The sequence below is a fragment of the Haliotis rubra genome, unplaced genomic scaffold, assembly GCF_003918875.1.
Source record: "Haliotis rubra isolate DU_JTF1 unplaced genomic scaffold, ASM391887v1 Scf24, whole genome shotgun sequence".
NCBI lineage: Eukaryota > Metazoa > Mollusca > Gastropoda > Lepetellida > Haliotidae > Haliotis > Haliotis rubra.
In genome coordinates, this window is record NW_025766447.1 from 333,834 (window position 1) to 354,695 (window position 20,862).

General features: G+C 43.3%; 1 protein-coding gene across 6 annotated transcripts in view; it reads right to left on the bottom strand.

The window, feature by feature from the left end:
* Positions 1-20,862, bottom strand: part of LOC124278577 — an 80,610-nt gene that overhangs the window by 35,607 nt on the left and 24,141 nt on the right. The window contains exons 8-10 of one of the 6 annotated variants that reach the window (XM_046714317.1): positions 19,259-19,315; positions 11,964-12,020; positions 5,480-5,536 (exon numbers count right to left, since the gene is read on the bottom strand). The exons of 2 other annotated variants lie outside the window; for them this stretch is intronic. In XM_046714317.1, the coding sequence (XP_046570273.1) occupies positions 5,480-5,536; positions 11,964-12,020; positions 19,259-19,315 (171 nt within the window). The remainder of the gene's footprint in view (positions 1-5,479; positions 5,537-11,963; positions 12,021-19,258; positions 19,316-20,862) is intronic. 3 more of the 6 variants (XM_046714320.1, XM_046714321.1, XM_046714322.1) reach the window with 3 other exon arrangements.

A 20,862-nucleotide genomic window follows, 5' to 3' on the forward strand; every position in this document is an offset into this window, starting at 1 on the left:
TAAGGCAAGCGTGACTGCTTTTGCCGCCCTGGCAGAATATCCTCTCTTGTTTAAACACATTTGTATACAGTCCATACGTGTAGTTGGAACATTGCTGGGTTTCCGTGCACTTGTTTGGTGTGAGGATGAATTAACAGGTTTTGCTGGCGCTTTGGGTAGCTCCAGTGTTGGTTGACCGATTTCTTGAATTAGTATGGGAAACCACGTTCTGGCCGCCACCAGTAAGCGACCAAAGTGAGTTGTAGGCTCTGTGTTTGTCTGATTTTCTGTAATACTTGAGGTATTATTGCTGGCGGCGGAAACGCAGCGTGCATTGAGGCCTTCCATGATAGACTTAGAGCGTCCGTTGCCCAAGCTTGGGGTCTGGGACTGGTGACACGAATGTCGGTAGCTGATTGTTGAATCGCGTGGCGAATAGGTCTATTAGCGGCTCTAATTGCTTGATTATCTGTGCAAAAATTTCGGTTGATCATCCACTCTGTCGGTGATGGTAGATGAGGCCAGAGAAGGCGTCTGCTAGTATATTTCTGGCTCGGGAATGTGCACTGCTCTGACATGTAGATTTAGATCTTGTATTAAATCGAACAGTTGAAAGCTTAGGTTCAAAAGGTTCATCGATCTCGTTGAGCCTTGCTTGTTTATGTAGAACGCCACTGTCCGAATTGTCTGTATGGATCATTAGGCCGCATTTTGTAGAAATGTGCTCCAATGTAGAATGGCGTTGATTACAGCTTTCATTTCTAGACTGTTTATATGGAGTTTGCATTCTTGCTGATTCCATAACCCTGATATCGTGTGGTTGGTGAGATGAGCTCCCCAACCTTGGGTGACGCGATCTACATACAGATGGGTTTTGTATTCCTGCTCTGCTAAACAAATCCCTTCGCAGACATTCGATTTCTTGGTCCACCATAGTAGATGTGGTCTGAGATGTTTCGGTAGACTGAATGGTTGTACATCGTTGAGATGTGCGTTGATGAGGACCTGTAGGGGCGTAACTGTAATCTGCCTGTGACAGTCATGTCTTGGGCTGATGTGAGAAGACCTAGTAGGCTCTGCCATTGTCGCAGTGGTAACGGAGAGAGTAGAGCTGGTGGAATGGTCTGTTGTATCTTGAGCCAACGGTCTTCTGGTACCATAATACGGTTTGCGATTTGTGATGAATCGAATACCTAGGAACTGTAGGTCTTGCGATGGTACTAGGTCCGACTTGCGTGTAAGTTTACTAACCAACCTAGTTGTGTTAGTAGCTTTATGATGTAATTTAACTGTAGTTTGAGACGAGTGGATCTTGATCTACTTGTATCCCGTCGTCGAGGTAAAACGCACTGCGCGTAGCCCTTGACGATGTAGAAATTTGATAATCGGTTTCGTTATCCTCGTGAATAGCCAGGGGGCTGATGATATTCCGAATGGGAGTACTTTCCACTGGTAATGTAGCCCTTCTAGAGTAAATCGTAGGTATTTCCTGGAATCGGGATGAATGGGGATGTGCAAGTAGGCATCCTGTAGATCTATGCTGCCCATGTAGTCCATAGGACCGAATCATCTGGCGTAACTGAGGTAAATGTATCATGCTTAAAACTCGGTGGTTTGCGTAGATAGTTCTTGTTGAAAAGCTCATGTTGTAGATGAGTCTGTATTTCTCCGTGGAGTTTTTCTTGGGAACTAGGAAAACTGGGGAGTAGAAACCTGGTTCGACGTTTGCTTGATCTATTACTTCTATGGCCTGTTTGGATAGGAGTGATGAGACAGCCTCTTTTATCTTTGGTAGTTGTTGCGCTTGTAAATCGAACTTGGGGGGTTTGATTGTCAGCGGAGGCTTGTCCTGTAGAGGGATACGAAATCCGTGTTGAATAATGTTGGAGACGTAAGGATCTTGCAGTATTCCCCAGTTTTCCCAGTGTAGTTGGAGGCGTCCACCCACTTGAGCTGGTTGTACTGGAACGGCTGGGGGTGGAAGACTCCAGTCGTTCCGAACCTGTGTTTCAGCGTCTATAATTGCGGGAACCTCTGGGTGTCCTGCCTCTTCCTGATCCTCCTCTATAGTTGCCATATGGCGACCGAAAAGAATCTTTACCTCTAGAGCTGGCTATCTTCCTGTCTCTTGCTCTTTGTAGGCCCGTGAACTTAGATCTGCCTGAGTATCTTTGTGAAGTCTGGACGAATGACGCTGGCTAGTGTGTCCATCGATCTAATCATAAGGACTTCCCTGGAATCCTTAGAGACTTCCTTGGCGACCTTGTCGATTTCTCCGTCAAAGATGGATGTTGTCGACGACCACGGGCTGTATAAAGTGGGGCTGTAAAGTTCTCCCCAATTACAGGAGGCGAGGAGGCCTTGACTGACGAAGCTAAGGTCAGTGCTGCTGAAACAGATGTAAGATGATCCGCTTAAAACTGCTGATCTTTCTTTTGCATAAGTAAGGCAGAATAAATCATTCTATCATCTTCCGTCGTGGAATCCCGAATCTAGTAATAAGAGTCTCATTGATCGTCCTAGATCTATTTAACCCAAAGAACATACGTCTCGTCATGGTTTCTATATGAGCCAACTTGCGATCATCCATCTTGTAAATCTTGTTCTTTACATCGCTGATGATCTTATAGTTCTCATCGATGTCCTGGGCCTTGTAGAAGGAGTCCATGTTATGCGTGGAGAACTTCTTGGCTTGAAAGTTGGGTAGATGTGGTATCTGAACTTTCTGATTATCGGCTGATCATCGTAGAGGCCCAACTCTGCTGCTGGAACGATCTCGGCTGAGAAAGTTCTTGCTGTCTTCGTAGATTTCCCTTTGGAAGTCTGCGCTGCCCTGGGTGTCCTCAATCTGCGTTGAGACGACGATGAGGCCCTCTTAGACTTAGTCTGCAATGACGGGATGTCTGGGGAGGCCGGTCGTTTCTTCGAGGTAACGGACTGCGTCCCACGTTCCTCTGCCGCAGGGGTCTCTAGCAGAACACCAGATCGGGAGAGGGTCGATCGCTAGCAGCTGACTGGAAGGAATATCTGGACTCTCTGCCATGTTTTGCCCTTGTTTTGCGTGATCTATCTGCAGCACGTCTTAAAAGACGCAAAGATGATATTTATTAAATGCAGAATGAGATAAATTAATGCAGTAACTGCAGCGTGGAATTAAACGCTGCACGGCGTGAGAACAACTAGGGCATATTACATGTGGATCGGAGGCAGAAAACGTAATCTACAAATCGTACAGATTTTCATGAGCGTAAAGCTAGCTGAACAATCACGAATACACGATGAATAAACAGTAGAAATACGATAATTAATCAATACAAATAGTAAAGGATACTAGCTATACCTCTATAGTAACCTATGAGGAGGTAAAACTAAGAGATTATCAAAGGATATGTGTGTAAGGAGACACAAGGCGCTCTCACATCCTGCTCACTGGGCGAAGAAGGAGAGAGTGGAGCACATGGCCAGAGGGTGGCGACACCTTTTCCCGCCAGGGGAGACAAAGGGGAGCAACTCGTGGTGAGTACCAATTAGTGATTTTATTTTGAAGGGAGCTTCAAATAAGGAGATACAAGTGTTCCACTATGTTCGCAAGAAGAAGAAGACAAGCAAAAGAGCATGAGTCAGGATAAGGAAAAATAATATGTCAATCTATGCCAGGACATACACTTGAGGATCATTTATTCAATTATTCAAAGCGGAGTAGTATAACAGTATTTGCTTTGGTGTTAATCGTCCTTTCATTCCTTCAAAACCCAACCATATTCAATTTAATTTTAAAGGTATCGTAACATTATGTGGTTAGGCTTTTAAAAGGCTTTTAAAACATATATTAAAAAAAATACAACTGACAATACATAACCAAGAAAAACATTCCATGGATTCAGGTGAGCCAGTGTAGAAGTTTTTGTTTGTTTGTTTTTTAACGCCGCACTCAGCAACATTCCAGCTTTGTGGCAGCAGTCTGTAAATATCTGTGTCTGGACCCGACTATCCGGTGATCAACAGCATGAGCATCGATCTACATAATTTGGATACGATGACATGTGTTAACCAAGTCAGCGAGCCTGACCACCCAATCCCGTTAGTCGCCTCTTACGACAAGCATGGTTACTGAAGACTAATTCTAACACAGATCTTCATGAGTTCCAGCTTTGTAACGAAAATAATGAGAAAGACAAGTGCTGGAGGTTGAAGGGGTTGCACCCACTTCCCGTGTATTCTAATCCATGGGTGTGAAGATTTTGTTGTGTATTGCTTTTAATTACTGTTGCATTTTTTGAATTTTTACACACAAAAATGTTGAAAGTACATAATGAAACTGTGTAATGATGAAACAGCCTCGTAACTTGCAGTACTCATGTCACTTCCATACACTACATTTGGTCAGTAATGTTTCAAAAGCCGACTCAGCCTGCAAATGGTGGCATGTTCGTGTCTGACGGGTTCTCACAAAACTGGCTGCTTACCTCAGTGACATGTAACAAACTACTGCTGAGATTGTTCACATGAGAAGTTGTGGTGCTGAATTCTTAAGGTTCTCCACAAAATCAATTTGAACTAAGTGTGCCTGCTGTTTAGCATCCCCCTCTGACAGAGATATTCCAGCTACATAGAGTCTGTATCTAACAACCCAGTGATTGACAGCATGAGCATTGTACTTGCTAACAACAGAGGTACTGATAAAACACAATGTCTTTGACAATATCTATTTAAATGCATGTATGTCGTCAACAGATGCATTACAGTTTCCTTAAAGCTTAGATGCAGCCACCAAAATAAACATAATTAAAACACAATTATCATGTATTCATGACATATAATATACATTGTTGCTGATGAAATAACAAATAAACAAAATTATAAGCGTACAATCGCAAATCGAAAGTGCAATATTTACTACCTTCGAAACAAAGCACCCAGGATACCGAACCCAGTCAGAGCGTGTTGGCGTGCACTTAAGTGGAATCAAGACTTTCATTGGCTGGTTCATTTGGCCGGTTCACCCCAGCTAGGTTTTTTTTTAGTGAATTGTTTGAACTCCGATTTCGCAGGATTTTTTTCATCGCGTTATTTTTAACAAGCTGAATTTCCATTTTTGATAACTTGTTACTGCAAGTCCATACCAATAGGTATCAGAATCTGCAAAGTTGTGTTTTGCGTTGCATGTAAGCTTTAAGTTATCAAACCATGGATCAGAAACATAACAATGTTAAGAAATTTCACTTTGAATGTTAGATACAAATCTCCACCTTGGTATTGCTGCCTCCCCAATTTCCCTCTCAACCAAACTTACATCATCATGCAAGACACCAGATTATCTTCTAAATCACAAGTAACTGTACAAGATATTCCTGACCAGAGACATGTTTTCTTGTAAAACGTGTAAATTAACATATGCCTTTGTTCTACACTGGACTTACTGCGTAAGTGAGAGAATGAGAGAGCCCACCTGAATGAGCAAATGTTGAAGAAATTTGACAGTAACCACATGTCTACTTACATTGGAAATATACATAGTGCCATCATTTCGATCATCCATTGCTCCTTGCATCTGATCCTGAAATACAAATACTTTGAATAGTTTACCTTCATGAAATTAATTACAAAATGTCCTGTGAGATGATTTATGAGATTTTTGTGTAAAAAAACAACACACTGACAACATCTCATACATAGACAGCATCTCACATACAGACATCACAAACACAGACATCTCACACATCGAGAATCTCTCACACAGACATCTCACACACATATAATCTCACACATCGAGAATCTCTCACACAGACATCACAAACACAGACATTGCACACATATATCACAAACACTGACTACTAGGGGTGAAACGGTACGCTCTTACCCTAGTACGGTACATATTGCTGTAGGGCGGTGGGGTAGCCTATTGGTAAAAGCGTTCGCTCGTCACGCCGAAGACCCAGGTTCAAATCCCCACATGGGCACAATGTGTGAAGCCCATTTCTGGTGTCCCCTGCCGTGATATTGCTGGAATATTGCTAAAAGCGGCATGAAACACTACTCACTCACTCACATATTGCTGTACAAGGCCTTCAGTTTAGTCCGTTTCAGTTTGGCATATGAAATATGTAATTTTCTGAATAAAATTGATATTTGATACTTATCCTGACTCATGCTTAATGCTTGTCTCCTTCTCCTTGCGAATGATAGTGGAACACTTAAAATCACTTGAAGTTCCCTTCTAAAAAGCGGACGTAAAATCATCAATCACCCACGAGTAGTCTCCCTTGCCTTCTTTGGCGCCCTCTTTTTTGGTCACATGACCAGCCATGTTTGTCACTCTCTCCGATTGTACACCCGACACCCAGATTTACAGGGAAATCCAGAGTGCCCTGAGAGGGGAGGTTGGGAGGGCTGACCTGATGAGTCAGGATAAGTATAAAATATCAATTTTAGTCAGAAAGTTACATATTTTTCCTTATCCTGACTCATGCTAAATGCTTGCAGAATCCGTCGGAATCGGTGGTGGGTCAGGCCACTTCCTGGATTCACTGGCTGCTGTTTTACATCCTGTATTACCCCCCATGGGAACTTATGACGTCACTGCTGCTGATTCTGTTCTTCCATCTTCCATCTGATGATTCGGGGGGGGGGGGGGAAGAACCACAATTTGTCAGATTTCTTCCGAAACTTCTCCTGACATTTTCTTGTGGATTTTAGATATACTAATGTTCCATTAGTTATCTATTGCAACTCCATCTCTTGATGCGTGCATCAAGTGGAGATGCGACCCTTCTTCATGTACGAGTAAGTCCTATACAAGTACAGTGTCTATCACCCATCCTAGCCTGTCCTAGACGTGTGCATGGACTGTAACCATTTGCTCTCCAGAGCGTTGGTTTTCACAAGTCACATGATATAAGGGTGAGATTTTTCTCAGCACCTTTGTGGAACCGTTAGTTGTTGTGCTACAACAAGTGGCCCAAACTGGTGAATGCCTGAGACGTCTTCGGTGGCAATGTCTCTGAGGTAGTGGTTGGCAAACACCGTGTCCTATTTCCAAAAGCAGCCCGCCCTCCATTATTGTTGTAATTGAGCAGTTTCCATGCAGAGCAAGTGTAGACGCCAAGGCTCTGACTTCATGGGGATTGGAGGCTCGTGGAGTCCACGCTGCTTTGTAGGACCTTAGTATGACGGCTCTCATCCAAACTGATATAGTTGTCCGTGAGACTTCCGTGGGTGTCTCAGTGGATAAGGGGATCAATAGGTGCTTGAATTTTCGTCTCCTTATTTTTGTCCTTTGCAGGTAGACTTTCAATGCTCTGACAGGGCATAAGGATAAATCCTGTGTATCCTGTGGCCCAAGGACTGTAGAGACTTCTGTGGGCGTCTCAGTGGATAAGGGGATGAATAGGTGCTTGAATTTTCGTCTCCTTATTTTTGTCCTTTGCAGGTAGACTTTCAATGCTCTGACAGGGCATAAGGATAAATCCTGTGTATCCTGTGGCCCATGACTGTAGAGACTTCTGTATGCGTCTCAGTGGATAAGGGGATGAATAGGTGCTTGAATTTTCGTCTCCTTATTTTTGTCCTTTGCAGGTAGACTTTCAATGCTCTGACAGGGCATAAGGATAAATCCTGTGTATCCTGTGGCCCAAGGACTGTAGAAAGTGCTGGGATGTTGAACTGTCTGTCAGGCTGTCCGGGCAGTTGGTTCTTGGCAATAAAGTCCCATCTCAGTCCCAAGTCCAGAGCATGTATTTCTGTCAACTGTGCTGTTGTTGCTAGGGCAATCAGAAGCAGCGTTTTCTGTGTCAGTAGTTCAAAGGAGGTCCGTTCTAGAGGCTCGTAGGCGTCACTGGTGAGATGTTGTAGAACTACCCAGGCAGAAGCCTTGAATTTCTTTTTGCTGGTCACTGGTGAGATCTCTGGTACTTTTGTCAACTGATTGTGCTGAGATCAGCCTACCCAGGCAGAAGCCTTGAATTTCTTTGCTGGTCTTCCAACTTGAGGCAAGCGTAGTAGTGCCAGTATCTCTGGTACTTTGGTCAACTTGACACCCGTCTTCATGGTGATAACTGTGCTGAGAGCAGCCAGGTATGATCCTGGAATGTGACATGCCTTTCATGTAGATGAGAGTGTTGAACCTTTTGATCACTGTCTTGTCTGCACCCCATCCTTGTAGTGATGCATCCACGAGATTAGTGTTGCAAGCTGGCTTTGACAAAAAGGTTCCTCCGAAAACAAATGACACAAGTATTCTTGAGCTGAGGTGAGCGCATTGCTTGAGATATCATATGTTATATCTTGACCTAACGATCCTCTGGAGACGTTCATGTGATCTCAACGGCGTGATGAGTTGTATTCCTAGAAATTGAAAGTTGAGGAGATTTTTACCAGCCATCCTATATTTTGGCATGAAATGCATGTGGACCCGCTTTTTTGTAAGTTGATCTGCTGTCAACAAAATAGAGCTAGTGTGAGACTGCTTTGGGTTCTTGATAAACGCTGCAGAAATTTAAGATCCTGTTTTGGTTCCAAATCTGATTTAGGAGATTCTAGCCATCTACTGCAATCATGTCCTACGTCAGAGGTAAGTTGGATCTAGGAGGAGATTTACCCTCTTGTCTTTAGGCTAAAGCTTTGATACTTTGTACCCTGCTAACTGGACTGTAAATCGAGACGCTGAAAGAGTTGTTGACTACAGTAGATGACTTCCTGAACATGTGTATGTCTCTCATGGACCAATCAGATTGAGTTGCAGGTAAATGATCCTTGTAGAATCTTGTGTAGTTGTTGATTTCTTCATCAAAAACGGAGTTACACGATTGAACATGTGTATAGATGGCTGAGTGGAAGCGCCGAAAAGCAGACCGATGTAAGCAGACTGTTCTCTGTCTGTTGTGACTGTGTTCTTCAAATATATAATCTTTACTGCAGTTGTCATCTTATATGAGAATGCTCCAACGGGGTGGGGGTGGGTGGGGTGGTGGTTATTAGCTCCTGCACTTTCGCGAAGGCTGTTCTTAGATTATAATCCTGCCTGCAGGTTGATAAAGGTCCAAGATAAAAGCTCCGTATCTGCGCAGTCTGTAGAATCCTGAAGAACGACTGGATCTACTTCTGTGTTAGAATCCTTCCTGCTGAGACGCTGAAACTGCGCGGAGGCTCCATCGGAGGCTCCAGCTGGCATTCGCGTTGGACTTCCAGGCTAACTGCTAAGCTGACGGTAAAGATCTTCGCGAACGAATCTTAGGCCTTAATCCGACAGAGCTTGCATAGTTAATATTCCTTCGCGCAGGGAGATTGTCATCGGAGGGGTCTGCTATACTGAGCTGACGTTAGTAGAGTTCTCCAGACTTCTAATTTCAGACGGTGAACTTGGACATTTCCCAATCTGAAGATCCATTATGACATGATTTGACGTAATCTCCCCTCTGTGAGATGTGGAGAGCCTGTGTGCAGGTTCCCGATGTGAGTCTAAGTCCGACAGTGATGACGATCCATATCTGCAGCGTCTGTAGGATTCTGGAGAACGCTTCGATCTGCTTCTGTGTGGAGATTCTTAGAGGCTCCTTCGGGGACGTCTAAGGCTGAGCTGACGTTGGTAGCGTTGTCCAGACTTCAAGCTTCAGAAGGTGAAGATCGTCAGGTGCGTGGGCCTTCGCGCAGGCTTTCCTCTTCATCCAGGTGCGTTGGAGAGGTTGCTGAACCTTCGCGCAGGCTTGTAGTCATCGTAGTGGTCTTCGTAGCAGCTTCCTCCTGCGTGAAGCAACGTTCCATCATCGACATCATCTGATCTGTAAACTGTTGCATGAACAGTCCTGGGTTGAAGTTCTGTGACATATGTTGAGACTGCTGCAGGGTTGATGATGCTTCTGAGAACGTTGACGCCTCATCTAAGGTACGCTGCACTTGTGAAGAGTTGACGCTGCTGCTATCTCTGGTACCCGATGTCTGCGTTGATAGAAGGTTTTCTGTCAATGTCTGTTCTGATATAGTTGCCGATGTAGCTGTTGGAGCACGCTTCGTCTTCTTGCTGACAACTGTGACTTCAGGTATGATGATGGGGGGATCATCATACACGTCTGCTTCTTCCAGAGGTACAATATCGGCAGTGAAGGATCTCGTCTTCTGTGTAGAGCTCTGAAGAGACTTCGACAAAGTCTTAGGAGCTGTAGACTTCTTCTGCGCTGAAGAAGATCTTCTCTTCTTTGTCTGTGATGAGGACAGCTCCATTGGAGATCAGATCTCTACTTATTCGAGACGGAGTTCATCACTGGAACAGCGACCTGCCCCCGTAAAACGCTCGACAATTCACTGGAATTATGAACATCGGCACCAGTAGTTAACACACGGTTATCAGCGCAATCACTCGATTTACCAGACATGACTTGTGAATACCTTCTTACCCAGTCCTTTGCATGTCTATGAAGAGAAAAAAGGTAGTTATTCAATTCAAAGTAGTTAGTTCCTGACAATGTTTACAGCAAGAGCTGGAAGAACACATAGTAGTGCAATCAGGACATAATATATGCGGGTCAGCCGCAGACTTACAACGGATACAAGTTTTCATCAACTTGTCTATGAAGAGAAAAAAGGTAGTTATTAAATTCAAAGCAGTTAGTTCCTGACAATGTTTACAGCAAGAGCTGGAAGAACACATAGTAGTGCAATCAGGACATAATATATGCAGGTCAGCCGCAGACTTACAACGGATACAAGTTTTCATCAATTGTAAACAAGATGAAAAACATGGTAAACAACGTATAATTTAGACATAATATCAAACCATTTGATAATATAAAATCCAAAAACCGTATACAGCTGCAATGTAAATGTAAAAAGTCCAAAATAGAAAAGGATATGTGCCGTATAGGGACCCAGGTGCTCTCACAACCGTCCTCAAGGGCGAAGAAGGAGAGAGTGACAAGCATGGCTGGTCATGTGACCAAAAAGGGCGTCAAAGGAGGCAAGGGAGACTACTCGTTGGTGAGTGATGATTTTACGTCCGCTTTTTAGAAGGGAACTTCAGGGGATTTCAAGTGTTCCACTATCATTCGCAAGAAGAAGGAGAAAAGCATTTAGCGTGTGTCAGGATAAGGAAAAATATGATCATAATGCAGAAAATTGACAACAAGAGCCAAACCTTACATTGTTTAATAACATGGGAAAAAATAACCATAATCTTTGGTATTTTGAATGAACAAAACTGTCATTTTATGACTAGTTAGAAGAACGGTACGAAAATCAAAAATACCTAATTTTTGGATTGCATTACAGTATACCGAACCGAAGGCAATATACCACAGTTCTACTGATACCGTGGTATACCGTTTCACCCCTACTGACTACATCTCACACAGAGACATCACAAACACTCACAACATCTCACACACATACATCACAAACACTGACAACATCTAACATACATAGAATCAATTCAAGATCTGTTTGATATATCTGCCAAGTTTTCTTGAAAGATATTGAAGGTTTACAAACTGTGCTCTGGAAACGAAGCTCACACCTCCTTTTTGATACTTAGTCCAAAGCATTTCCATGGAAACGATAAAAAATAAATATGCCAAAACTTTGCAAATAGCAAAAGGCACCACTTTAGCTTCTGTTTGATATATCTACCAAGTCTTGTAGAAAGATATTGAACGGTTTCTGAGTTATGAAAAATAAAAATTACAAAAATCTGTAAATAGCAAAAGGCACCACTTTAGGTTCTGTTTTATATATCTACCAATTTTTGTTGAAAAAAATTGAACATTGTTTTAATTATGCTCCGGAAATAAAATAATTGCTTTTTATCCTTTACATATAGCTTCCAAATCATGAGTAACTGTACAAGATATTCCTGACCAGAGGCAAGTTTTCTTGTAAAAAGTGTAAATTAACAGATGTCTTTGTTCTACACTGAACTTAGTAAGTGAGAGAATGAGAGAGCCCACCTGAATGAGCAAATGTTGAAGAAATTTGACAGTAACCACATGTCTACTTACATTGGAAATATACATAGTGCCATCGTTTCGATCATCCATTGCTCCTTGCATCTGATCCTGAAATGCAAATACTTTGAATAGTTTACCTTCATGAAATTAATTACAAAATATCCTGTGAGATGAAGTATGTGACAACAAGAATCATTAGAAGATGACAAATCCCCCTGGCCCCCACATATATGAAAGAGCAAAGCATCTGACAGTTACTTGATCTGACCAACTTGATTTTTTTTTATATGACCAACTTGATTTTTTTAGACTAAGTCCAGAACCTTTCCATGGAAACCAAGAAAAATATAAATGCCAAAAATCAGTATATAACAAGAAGCACCACTTCAAGATCTGTTCGATATATCTGCCAAGTTTTGTTGAAAGATATTGGAAATTTTAATATAAATTGGATATTTATATACTTATCCTATCTCACGATTTGCACTTCTCTCTCTTGCTTTGACGCTGAGTGGAACAAATGAGAACTTTTCCTGTAGGCCTCTTTTGTCTATACGCCCGTGTTCCCCAGGCTGCTCTCTTTATAGGACAGGTCCCTAGTCCCTGGCTAAGCATGCAGCACGTTCCCCTGTCTACCCACGTGACTACCTCAGAGTGATCATTCTTCTTCTTGGAGCCAATGACAGTTATACGTAACCGTCGTAATCTGAGTAGAGGGGAGGCTGGGTGGTCATCCATCGCGTGAGATAGGATAAGTATATAAATATACAATTTTTATTAAAATTTCCAAATTTTTAAACTTATCTTATCTCACGATTTGCACTTATCCCACGGTTGGACGGCGGGTTGCTGATTACCCTAAGTCAAAAGGCACTGACAGTATATACTGTATAGGCTAATGGCAACCGTAGATAGCAATGAACAAGGGAGGCTCGGATCTGACTAGGATAGTACTTATACTAGTGATGGGTTCTCCTGAAACCCTTGGCTTACTAGGCATCATGGCTCCTAAGGAGTGGGTGCTCCTGAGCAATATGGTGTTGAGGCCGCAGGATCCGACTAGCATAGTACCTATACTAGTGATGGGTTCTCCTGAACCCCTTAGCTTACTAGGCACCATCACTCCCATGGAGTGGGTGCTCCTGAGCAATGTGGTGTTCAGCAGTAACCCTCGCATATGCGCAAGAAAACGCAACTAGGCAAGTCACCTTGCTTCGCCACGATTTATCACAGTATCCCAGTAATTACAACTAGTAATCGGGCCCGCACCTGCTTCAAGACAGCCCCCCAGACCCCATCACAAAGAGTGGAAAAGGAAACTGAATCAGAAAACTCACAAGTTTAACGTTCAGTACCAAAACAACACCACATGACTTCCACTACTTACCACAGTTAGGTCACAACAGTGTGCTAAGGTACTTAGGAGCTAGAACGCTACGAAATCCATAAGGAAATCGGGAAGGACTCACTACACTGACGTGATTGCTCCGTGGAGTAGAGGTCAGCAAGCGAGATTGTCGAACACTTCTACATGACAAGGTAGGCCCATAACTACCTAGGTCACTATGTGCGATGGTTAGTTCGAGCCCATTGACTTACTAAGTACAATTGCTCCCAGGGACCGGGACTCCCGAGCAATGTGGTGTTCAGTCACTACCTTCATGAAAGTGAAAGGACGCAGCTTAGTTAGTGTAATCAGTCGCATTACCCCAATTTCCAAGGTACCCCCATAATAAAAGTCTAATGACTAGTATCGGGCCAGCCCCTGCTTCGAAACAACCCCCACAGACATCGTCCCGAGGAGGGTGAAAGGGTAATTGAATCGGAAAACTCACAATTTTAACGTTCAGTACAACATCATCATCTTATGACTTCCACTACTTACCACAGTAAGATCACATAGATGTGTATCGGTACTTAGGAGCATGAACGCTACGAAGTGTAACACTTCGGGAATGACTCACTTCACTGATGTAATTACTCCATAGAGCAGACAACAGTTAGTGAGGTGGCGACTCTCCAGAGTCTCAAATTAAATTGAGAGGAGAAATCGAAGTCCCGGAAGAATCAAAGACATAAATCAGACATAAAATTCAGAATTTTATTCAGATTGTACACAAAGCAGCAACAATCGCAACTGGTGATCATCTGCGCTGAAGCTGATGGTTGTACCGAGTGGCGAACAGGTCTACATCTGGTCGTGATAACAGGTAGATCTTCGATTGGAATATCAGAGGCAGTTGTTTCCACTCCGTGAGTGATGGGTGTTTGGGACGTGACAGGGCATCGGCAATGACATTCCTCATCCCGGGAATGTGTCGGGCTCTGGCCACTGTGTTGAGTGAATCGATCAGATGATAAATTTGAAACATCAACTGAAGCAGAGCTGCTGATCCTGTCGACCTCTGATGATTTATGTATCAAACTACCATCGAAATGTCTGATTGAATCAGTATATGAGAGGACCGTAGTTCACCTGCCCAATGCCGAACGGCGAGAATGACAGTGCTGAATTCCAATTCATTGATATGAAGGGCCCTTTCTCCTGATGACCACTGCTAGGCCACTTGATGGAGAAAGTGAGCGCCCCAGCTTGAGAGATGCGTCGACAAACAGGTGTTGAGTCGGTATGAAGGGCACCATAGAGACTCTAACACAAACATTCCACTTGTTGAGCCACCAACGAAAGACTGAATGTAGTTGTGCCGGAAGACGAATCAACTCCCTGGGGTTGTCGTCCCGGATGAAGAAACATCTGAAGAGGGCGAAGCTGAAGCTGGCCCCTGTAAGTCAGCGCTTGTGCCGATGTCAACCACCCTAGTAACTTCTGCCACTGGCGAAAAGTTGTGGGTTGGACCAGCACTAGTGGTACGTTGCACTGAATCTTGTCCCACCTCTCCTGGGGCACAAACATCATGACCTGTCGTGTTGAATATTGTCCCAATAAAAAGTAATCACCGGGTCGGTGTTACCTCCGATTTCTCCTAATTCAGCAGCCATCCTAATTGCGCGAGCAACTTGATGATGAACTGCCTGTGGAGATGAAGGACGACTGGATCCTGCTGGGCTTGAACACAGTCGTCGATATAGTTCTCGAATGTCACGCCTCAACAATGCAGGTAGCTTGTTATCGGATTGGGTACCTGAGTAAAAGCCACGAGGCCGTACATATGCCAAACAGCAGGACCCTCCATTGGTATCAATGACACCCCTGGAAAGTAAATCGAAGATACTTCCGATAGTATGGATGTATCGGGATGTGAAGGTAGGCGTCTCGCAGGTCGAGGGAAATGAGAGGTCTAACAACTCTTGCCTCTGACAAAGAGATATCTCCTGAGATAGGAAAGTTCAATTAGTCCAGCTTCCATGCCAGTACTAATGGAATGCTGAATGTAGTAGGTTCAGCGCATGGAGATTGTCAGTCAATCTACAGGAACGTTCACATTGTAAATGAAGTGAAGAAATTCGTACGATCGGCAACCTCAGGAACGTTTTGGTTGGCTGAACAAAATGATGGTTCGCCAGGTGGAGTGATAAAGGTAGTAGAACGCTGCCTCGTGACAGTCCGGACAAAACTGCAGTGACCTCTGAACTCAGTGCTTGAGCTAGTGTAGAAAACAGCGTAACCCCAGCCAAAGTCAAACCGTTCATGGGTGTTTCTGTCTGTCACCCTCGATAAGCAGTCTCTCTCGACTGGCTGACGAAATCCCAACACAATCATTCTTACCGGGAATGGCACCGTTCATTGTTACTAGCCTTTGAAGGCTGGACTTGATATCCAACTCGTGGGACCAAGACAAGTCTACCAGGGCACTTCATAGTCACTCTAGCCATCAAAATTCTGGTAAACAAACAGTAGTCCGCCATTTGCAAACGTTACCCACAATGCGACAAAAATCCGGACAACACAGTGTTTGGTTAACCGGGCGAGTCACAACCCATAAATTCCGGGCTGAGCTATGCTGACTACTTGACAAGACATTGCTGCTGGTACCATGCACAAAAACTTGACCCATCTGTCATCTGTCCAGAAACTTGCTGATGATGTAAAACGCAGGGTGCTGAAGATGACGAACCATCTGCAATGATTGCACCCAGCGATACACAGAAAGGCTGTTACGAGTAGTCTGTAGTAACAAGACTCAGTGAAGTGTCAAAGTATACCTGGCTAGCAAGCTTATCTAGTAATGCCCTATCGGGTGGTCGTAGTGCTGATATCTACGCCGAAGGATAGATTCTTTGAACTGAATCATTCATCAAAGGTGAAGATCGGATGGTAGATTAAGTCTGGAATGAGATGAGTCCTGGTCACGGAGGAATCTTGAGAACTGGGACCATCAGACCGTCAAGTGCCGGGCGTAATATGTCTAGATGACTGCGCTACTGACATCAAATGTGAATAGATTCGGCATGGTGAAGCACATAGCTACTACTTCTGTTCAACCAGCAGAAAAAGGGTACCAGATGGGATAAGTTATGTGACTAAAAACTTTAAGAGCCTCACAAGCCGTAAGGTAAACCGGATAAACAAATCAGTTCGTCATGCTTAGAGCTTGACACTCCGTGGTGAGCGAATTCAGCACCTCACAGATGCCCTGAAAACTAGGATCGTGTTGAAAACTAGCAGAGTTCGACAAATTTGGCTGTATCTAGATGCAAGTTCACGATCCTCGTTGAGGATGTGAAAAACCAGTGTTGACAAGTCCCATCCTTCATGTAGAATGTAATAAATAGAACATCTGGTATTTTCCTCTAGGTATCTGTAGGTGGTCGGCAAACCAGCGACCATGTGTGTCGAATCAACCAAAACAATTCCTGCATATTAAAGGCGACTGGCATAGCCCGAACCATGAAAACAAAGACGAAGTTCGATGTGGGTTAAGTGTCTTGGCGGCATCCCAGACAATTTGCATAGGCTCTGACGAACCAATAGGCTGAGTGGTGAATCGCCGAATTCGGTGAATCAGCTCAATTGGTAGGCAAGGTTCGAGGAACGGATTACTGACGAATGCTGACAGTTTGATGAATGCTGACGATTCAGTGATCTTGAATGGCCAGGTGAACTGGTTCGGCGATATAAAGCGGTTCGGCCTAGTGAAACGGGACGAGTCAGGCTAATAAATCGGTTCAGCTTAGTGATCTGATTCAGAATGGTGAGCCGGAACATTGATGTGATCTGGATCGGCGTTGTGATCTGGATCCTGACTGTGATCTGGATCAGTTTGGTAGTCCGAAACATTTAAATGATCTCAGCTGATGGAGAGATCTAGAACAATCAGATGAACCGGTGAGGTGAAATGTTCCGGCCGAGGTGAATTGGTTCAACGAGGTGAATCGTTTCGGTGAAGAAAACCGTTATGGCGAGGCGAACCGTTTTGGTGCAATGCATCGAATCGATGATGTGAACCGTTTCCGCAATATGAAACAGTCTTATATATGGCGAATTATGTCGATGTCATGATCCGATACACCTTGGCGAATTGGCGAAATGGTTCGGCCTGGTGAATCCATTCGGTGTGGTGAATCGGTTTGGGGATGAGACAATGTAGATCGACTGTATGATTCTTTTGCAACACAGAGCGGTTCGATGAGGTGGAACGACGAGTAGACATCTGATGATGCGCCAATAAAATCATCACCTTCCGACACGGGAATCTCCAAATGACGAGAAGTTAATAGCATGTCCATATGATCTAAAAACGTCCTTGATAAGGGAGCACATTCCCGACAATGCTTGTTTCAGGAACACAGGTCAATACAACCCACACATGACGAGTGGGGGATCCGAGGAAGAAAATATTGTTACAGTGTGCGCAAAATTACGCTACTTAGGGTTAACTACCCATGATATATATTTCTCATGTTGACTTTAAGGAAAACTGAAAACTCTCACAATACGTCCACACAATGGTGCGACAAGAAGAAGAATGATCACCTGAGGTAGTCACGTGGGTAGACAGGGGAACGTGCTGCATGCTTAGCCAGGGACTAGGGACCTGTCCTATAAAGAGAGCAGCCTGGGGAACACAGGCATATGGACAAGAGAGGCCTACCGGAAAAGTTCTCATTTGTTCCACTCAGCATCGAAGCAAGAGAGAGAAGTGCAAATTGTGAGATAGGATAAGTTTGAAGGTTTTCAAGTTTTGCTCCGGAAACAAAGCTCACCCCTCACTTTTGAGACCAAAAAAAATCTGTAAATAGCAAAAGGCACCACTTTAGGTTCTGTTTGATATATCTACCAATTTTTGTTGAAAAATTTTGAACGTTGTTTTAATTATGCTCCGGAAATAAAATAATTACGGACGGACAGATGGACAAGGCATTGACTATATCCCCCCACATTACATGCCGAACGAATTTTAATGAAATTGGTGAAGAAATAAAGATTTTAGAAAATCGTACTGATACAGTATATACATAAAATACACAAGGGGTGACACTTCTCAAGTTAGAAACCTGATCGAAAACTGTTTTAACTTGCAGTTTAATCAAACCTTACGCTTTTCACAAAACAATTGTGTTGAGCTTGTAGGTCACACTTTTTCCTTTCTGCACATCATATTCAATATGTCTCACTGCATTTCATACTTGAACACTGACCCTTGCATTAGCTCTACCCTCTGCATTGAACAAACGTTTCACCTCTCTTCGGTAAACATTGATAGTTTCCGTAAATCTTTGAATGACTCAGAAATAGAAAACGTCTCTCATTGGCCAATTTCCATGTGTGCACATATTGCGGGAAATATGAAAATTGTGTTTTCCCTCCAACATGGACAGTGACATCTCACACACAAACATCAGAAACACTGACAACATCTCTTACACCTAGAATCTTACACACAGAAAATCCCACACACAGAGACATCACAAACACTGAATCTCACACAGACATCTGTTAACAACAGAGGCACTGATAAAACACAATGTTTTTAACAATATCTATTTTCAAGTGCATGTATGCTGTCAACAGATGCACTACAGTTTCCTTAAGTTATGTAAACATGCATCATAAACAATGTTAAGAAATATTGTTTAAGGATTTCAGTTTGAAAGTTGGATACAAATCTCCACCTTGGTATTGCTGTCTCCCCAATGTCCCTCTCAGTCAGACTTATAGCAACATTCAAGACACAGGAGTTGCTTTTTATCCTTTACATATAGCTTCCAAATTATGAGTAACTGTACAAGAGTTTGCTGACCAGAGACATGTTTTCTTGTAAAACGTGTAAATTAACATATGCCTTCGTTCTACACTGAACATAGTAAGTAAGTGAGAGAATGAGAGAGACCACCTGAATGAGCAAATGTTGAAGAAATTTGACAGTAACCACATGTCTACTTACATTGGAAATATACATAGTGCCATCATTTCGATCATCCATTGTTCCTTGCATCTGATCCTGAAATGCAAATACTTTGAATAGTTTACCTTCATGAAATTAATTACAAAATATCCTGTGAGATGAAGTATGTGACAACAAGAATCATCAGAAGATGACAAATCCCCCCGGCCCCCACATATATGAAAGAGCAAATCATCTGACAGTTACTTGATCTGACCAACTTGATTTTTTTTTATATGACCAACTTGATTTTTGAGGCACCACTTCAAGATCTGATTGAATAAAACACACACTGACAACACCTGATAAACACAATACCTCACACACAGAAAACATCTGAAACAGACAACAAAGCCACACACAGACAACATCTCACACAGACAAGATCTGACAAAGAGACAGCATCTCATACCACAACATCTCACAAAGACATCATCTCACACACATCTCACACAGACATCATCTCACACAGACATCTCCCACAGCATCTCACACAGACACACATCTCATACACAACATCTCACACAGACATCTCCCACACAACACATCTCACACAGACAACATCTCACAGACATCTCACACAGACAACATCTCACACAGACATCTCGACACAGAGACACCATCATAACACAGACAACATCTCACACAGACATCTCTCACACAGACATCTCATACAGACAGACATCTCACACAGACATCTCACACAGACAACATCTCATACAGACAACATCTCACACAGACAACATCTCACACACAGACACAACATTTCACACAGACAGCATCTCACACAGACACAGACATCAGACACACAGACAGCATCTCACACAGACATCATCTCATACAGACACATCTCACACAGACATCATCTCATCTCACACAGACAACATCTCACACAGACAACATCTCACACAGACACATCTCACACAGACACACAGACAACATCTCACACAGACATCTCATACTGACAGACATCTCACACAGACAACATCTCACACACAGACAACATCTCACACAGAGACAGCATCTCACACAGACAACATCTCACACAGACAACATCTCACACAGACAACATCTCACACATAACATCTCACACAGAGACAACATCTCACACACAGACAACATCTCACACAGACAACATCTCACACACAGACAACATCTCACACAGACAGACACAACATCTCTCAGACAACATCTCACACAGACACATCTCATACAACATCTCACACACAGACAACATCTCACACAAAGACAGCATCTCACACAGACAACATCTCACAGACAACATCTCATACAGACAACATCTCACACAGACAACATCTCACACAGACAACATCTCACACAGAGACAACATCTCACACAGAGACAACATCTCACACAGACAACATCTCACACAGACATCAGACAACACACAGACAACATCTCACACACAGACAACATCACACAGACAACATCTCACACAGACATCTCACACAGACAACATCACACACAGACAACATCTCACACAGACAACATCTCACACAGACATCTCACAGACAACATCTCACACACAGACAATATCACACAGACATCTCTCACACAGACAGACATCTCACACACAGACATCT